Source organism: Peromyscus maniculatus, chromosome 8, assembly GCF_049852395.1.
Source record: "Peromyscus maniculatus bairdii isolate BWxNUB_F1_BW_parent chromosome 8, HU_Pman_BW_mat_3.1, whole genome shotgun sequence".
NCBI lineage: Eukaryota > Metazoa > Chordata > Mammalia > Rodentia > Cricetidae > Peromyscus > Peromyscus maniculatus.
Genome location: NC_134859.1, coordinates 70,426,765 through 70,432,497, shown reverse-complemented (window position 1 = coordinate 70,432,497; position 5,733 = coordinate 70,426,765). Strand labels below are relative to the sequence as shown.

The window sequence follows — 5,733 nt, the reverse complement described above, 5'->3', positions numbered from 1 at the left end:
GGAACCTATAGCCAACATTATATTAAGGGGAGGTCAACTGAGAGCATGTCCTCTGAAACCAAGACCAAGACAAGGATACCAACTCTCCTCTCTCTTATTCAATATATCTAAGTCTTCCCAAAGCACTTAGAAAAATACGCAAAAAGAGAGTAGGAAGGAAAGAAGTCAACTGTCCCTGTTTGCAGATGTACTGAGTCTAGAAAACTCCTGGATGTGAAAAACACAATAAAGTTGCAGTATATACATGTGTGTTGTGTTGTGTTGTGTGTGTGTGTGTGTGTGTGTGTGTGTGTGTATGTGTTTGTGCATATACACTCCTCTCACCACAGAATGTGGATAGAAAGGAACCCTTATTAACTGTTGGTAGGGTTATAAATTAATACAGATATTGTAGAAATCAATATGAAATTTCTCAAAAATAAAAAGAAAAAGAAAACTACTAGTGACCAAGCTATTTTGCCCCTAGGCGTATACCCAGAGCATTATATACCACGTCATAGGGACACCTGCCTCCTCCATGCTTATTGGAAATAGAGTGTGGGAGGAAGGCCCTAAGGGAGGAGAGCAGTACACACTAGCATGTAGACATTGCTGTAGAAGCCACAGGTCCCTTCCCTTGCTCTGCCTCCTCTCTTCAGGCTCTACTGCACACTCAGAGACCTGGAGAAAGTCCATATGTAAAACCACACCAGCACGTAAGATATCTCATAGTAGACTGGAAAAGGAGGTCACTGGCCATGAGGAGCAGGTGGAGACCAAACTTTTACACGATCCAGCAGGTGGAGTCCCACGTTGCCCCATCCTTTCTTGTTCCTGGGTGAAGCCTTTCCTCATAGAACTGCCCCAGAAATTCTGGGATCCCACCTCTGTGGAGCTGACTTCCTCCTTCCCTGTTTGCCCCAGGTGTGGCCATATGGGAACAAGAACTAATTATGAAGGAGGAGATCCTGATCCTGGTCCTAACCCTGCTCTCTCAGCAATCATGCCAACACGAATAGGCCATGACTCTACTCTAGGCCTCATCTGCAAGTGAGAGGATGGATTCATGTCCAGCTAAGAGTTCAAGATGCCCAACATGCCACTGGAACCTTAAGAGATATTCCCTCTGAGGGTCAGGAACCTTCGGGGGAGAATCAGCCCTCATCGACACCTGTTGAAACAGAGCCTTATTTCACTGCAGTCCAACTCTTTGGAGTATGTCTACCTCACCTTGTAGTACTCTTTAGGGATGTTTGGCTTATTTTCTAGAATGTTCCATCTCTTCTGCACCTGCAGGGTCACCACTGTCAGTGCGTGACTCTTCAGCTGTCAATTGTACCAGTTTCTTACTACTGCTATGACAAGTCATGGTAATCTTGATGTTTTAAAACAAGGCACATTTAATTCCTTAAACTTTGGGGGAGTCAGAAGTTCAAAATTAGTTTAACCATACTGGGGGAGTAACCATTTCATTACCCTTTTCAGCTTCTAGATCTACATTTTTTTTATTTTAAGATTAAAAAAATTTATGTGTTTGCCTGCATGTGTGTATAAACAAGTGCCTGCTACCCATGGAAGCCTGAAGAGAAGAAGGCGTTGGATTTCCTAAAAAACAGGAGTCAGCGATGACTGTGAGCTGTCATATGGGTGCTGGGAATAAATTCATGTCCTCTGAAAGAGCAGCAAACCCTCTTCACCTTAGGGACATCTCTCCAAACATTTGCCCATGGCCTCCATGGCCCTCTGCAGAGGCAGCAGCATGGTGTCTTCTTCAGTTGTCACATGGCTGTCTAGTCCCCTTCTTCCAATTTCCTTCTGCCTCCCTTAGCAGGGTGCATGGCTACATTGGGAGCCTAACTGGGTATTTGCCCCAGCATCCTTAACTTAATGCTATCTGCAGAATCCCATCTTCTGTCTGTGGTAACAATGACAGATTCTCGGGCTTTGATGTGGTCCTATTGGGAAGCCACTGTTCAGTCTTCTACAACGATCAGTACCTTGACACAGATCTAAGGACAATCCATTCTCTCTGCTATCCCATCCACTCAGAATGGAATTGTATATCTCTGAGTCTATCTATAACTTTCTAGGCTACCCTGACTTCCCTGACCATCACTCTTTTTTAGGTCAGGATTGCTGGGATGGTGCCATGCAACAGAGCTTTCTGTAATGACTGGTGGTTCTGGGCAGATTCTACACTAGTCCTTTCTAACATGGTAGGCACCAGTGCTTGTGAATAGTGTGACTGAGAGGCAGAATGCAATTTTATTCTAGTTGAATTTCATTGAAATTTAAGTAGGCACTCTGGCCAGTGCTAACATATTGGACACCTCAGCTCAAATCTAGAGAAAGGAAACCAGAAGCCAACAGTTCTTAGTCCCCATCTCTCAGACCTGCTCTAGGTCCCTTTCTATGGAGTAGCCTGGATGCCAGGAGTGGCTGACTGTGGCCCAAGGAAGGAAATGTGCTTGTTGGCTCAGAGAAGAGGATCCGGTTACACTTTCATGCAGTAGGCAACGATGAAATGTCTTTCAAGGCTGTCTTCTCCTTGTCTATGTTACTCATGGCATCATCCCTTTGGGGACCTCAGAAGTGTGTCACTAGGAAAGATACCCAGTACAGGGTACTGACCTGGGGGTTGACATCAGCTGCACTGTCGTTCTGCCACACACTAAGTGACCTTTCTTAAGTTATTTCTCAGTCTTTAACCTCACTTTCCACAAAATGAGAGTTAGACTGGATGGCCTAAGGGGTCCTTTCCCAGCTCCAACACACTGCCAGTCTATGAAATATTGATCAGAACTACTGTTCTTTCAATTCTACGTTTCTCTCTGTCATAGATGAAGTAAGTGTGGCTGAGAATTGTTAAGTAGTCATGGCTTGGGTCCACGATGTTTTACAGCCAAACCAGACACTTAGGCTCTGTAATCCCATTTGCTTTGTGGTTTAGATTGCTGACTCATGAGCTAATATAAACTCCAGAAATCCTTGTTTCCCTGGGACACAAGCTGGAGTTCAAGAGGGAGATAAATCTTCTGGGGTTCTTTTTACAGGTCAGAAAACTTGAGTTATAGTAAGGTAAAGTGACTCTTCTAATGTCACAGTGATAATAAGACAATGAAGTCCCCTTATGACTGAACCACATCCCCTTCCCTCTGTGTTGTGTTGTTCTTCCAGTCACAGTTTACCTCTGGGATGTCAATCTAATGACCCTTAGGATCAACATTGTCCCTCTGGGTCATGCATTCAGGATTATTCCCAAACAAATCTACAAGCCTCAGAAAACCCCTGTGTTTATTTCTTAATTTGTAAAACTGTAGGCCCTGGTTCCCCACCCCCATATAGGTGTTTCCATTTTCATTAGAAGCTTTGAGAGGATGTATTGAGTCCATGTAACCAAGCAGACATGTTAAGGTCTCAGTATTTATTCATTCTCACTGCTTTTACAAACTGTAGTTTATCCATAATAGCACCAGGCTGTTTCAACCCAAATGAAGATCAATTTAAAATTACAAACTATATTTTAAAGAAAGATTTATTATGAAAATGCCTCAAATCAATTGCATGGTCATATTCACAATAGCAGAGAAATGGTGGACCATCCTCAAGGAGACACATGTCCTTTAACTAAATATAAGTAGTAGAAATAACCCTGAATAAAATCACAAAGTCTATATAAAGACTTGATTAAGAAGGGGGAGAGGAATTCTGAATGGAAGGAGCAAGGCACTTCTCAATGAAGAGTGTCAGGGCTCAGGAGACCTTCCCTGAAGTGGTTCCTTCTGCAGCTCAGTTCAGCTCCAAGTCATTCACATACTCATTGACCCAGGGCAGGCTGGGGTCAGCACAGACTTGCCTGCCTTTTCTAGTGAGGAATCTGTAGAAGAAGGAGAGGGCAGATGAGAATCCCATGGGACCTTAGAGGATATCTAGCACTGTCCTTTGCGGGTGATAGGCATCTCATTCTGTTGAGCATTGCTTCTATGGGCAACCATGGTAGATGGGATCCTTCCTGCATAACCCTGACACTAGACTTCCTGGAACTCTGACTTCTGGGTGTGTAGCTGCGACCCCTGGGGTTCCCTATATTAGGACATGGTGGGTTTTATGATCAATATGATCCCAATTTTTCATTGCTCTTTTAAATGGTTTTTCTACGTAAGTATGCATCGTTTTGATTGTTTCTGATTTCATAGCCTGTAGCTATCTTCTTCTCCCATTTTAATGATTATTCAGCTTCTATCAGAACTCAAAAAGTTACCTCATGACCTCACTGTTCTTTGGCACGGCTTCAACACTTATAACTGGATCCCTTCTGTTACCCTTTTCACCTGAACCTGGCCCTTTCTGAGTCTTGCCCTCCCCCCAGTGTGTACTTACACCACTGCTGGCTTGGAGCAAAGGCTGCTGGTCTCATAGTAATCGGTCACAAAGATTCGAGGAAGCGTCCGAGCAGTGTAAGAAAAGCAGCAGACAATTGGACGGTCAGAGTCCACTGGAAGAAAAAGCTAGGTTAAGTTCAAACCTGCTATTTATTCCAGATCTTCCCTATGGACTACTAGAACCCTAAACATGGTCCCTTGAATGCATGGTCCTCCACCCAGAATGAGACTTTTACTCTAGAAAGACAGTCCTCGAAGAAGGGGAAAAATTCTCCAAGATTGAAACTGGATTGAGTCAGAACACCTCTCCATTCCTTCATGTTTCAGGTGGGGGAAATCAAGGCATAGGGACAGACAAGCTTAAACCAGAGAGAAAGCCAATTCAATATCTGGCTTCCAGACCACCTTTCCCTCTATTGGCTGTTAATTCTTAAGGAAACAGGAGCTTCACTATTAGTGACTGTCTGGTAGTCTCTACTGTTCACAGCAGAGTCGGGGTTCTTCCAGCTCTTTTTTCTCCTCTGACCAAATCCCACTGTTGGTCTGGCCCCATCTGGAAAACTGAACCCACTGGGTCTCCAAGGGAGCATCCATAGCAAAGTCCAGTTACCTGGTGCTGAAAGCACTGGAGCCCAGAAGGCAGCCACGACCAGGAGGAAAGAGAGAGCAGACACACACAGCTTCATGGTGTTGCTGAGGGAGAGGATGGAACAGAGCTGAGACTGCAGAGACCAGAAGCTGCAGAAGCTGGCTGAGTGTTGTGCTGATCTGAGCTGGGAACTTCTCTTTATAGGGACTCTGGGGCCTGGGAAAGATGTGGGGGTGCTGGGGAAAAAACGGAATATCCTGAGTAGACATGATGTCATGGCATGAGTAAGGAAACTGAAGTTGTCCGAAAGTGAAGAGTTCCTCACAGACTGTCTTTCCCCAGCAGTGACATCACGGAAGAGAAAGGAGGGAGTTGGAGGCGAGAGGTGGGGTGCATGCTGGAGGGGGAAGTGGTACACCAAACATAATGACTGAGATGGGGTGTTTGTGATTGTGAACCTGAGAGGAAGGATGCAGTGTTTACACCTGCTAGCACGGGCTGTGGATAGGAACTCACTGCACTTGGCACCTCAGTCAGTGGGGCCTTCACATCAGTCTTTCCAGGTTGTTTGGAATCGATGGAACAAACATGGGGTGTGAGCACAGACAGAAGACACTGGCTACTCCAGACTCTTCCACACACAAAATACCATCTGATCAGCAGCATTCAGAAGGGTTGGTTTAGCTTATGTAGAACAAGGGAGAAAGAGAGAGAGAGAGAGAGAGAGAGAGAGAGAGAGAGAGAGAGAGAGAGAGAGAGAGAGAGAGAGAGGAGAGAGAAACC

General features: G+C 45.0%; 1 protein-coding gene across 1 annotated transcript; it reads right to left on the bottom strand.

Moving 5' to 3' along the window:
* Positions 1-3,496: 3,496 nt before the first annotated feature.
* On the bottom strand, positions 3,497-5,132 carry LOC102909716 (C-C motif chemokine 4-like). The gene is made up of 3 exons (XM_006983152.3): positions 4,972-5,132; positions 4,360-4,474; positions 3,497-3,856 (listed from the first exon to the last, which is right to left on the bottom strand). The coding sequence occupies exons 1-3, from the start codon at positions 5,045-5,047 to the stop codon at positions 3,769-3,771; spliced, it is 279 nt and encodes a 92-aa protein (XP_006983214.1). The 5' UTR covers positions 5,048-5,132; the 3' UTR covers positions 3,497-3,768.
* Positions 5,133-5,733: the final 601 nt, after the last annotated feature.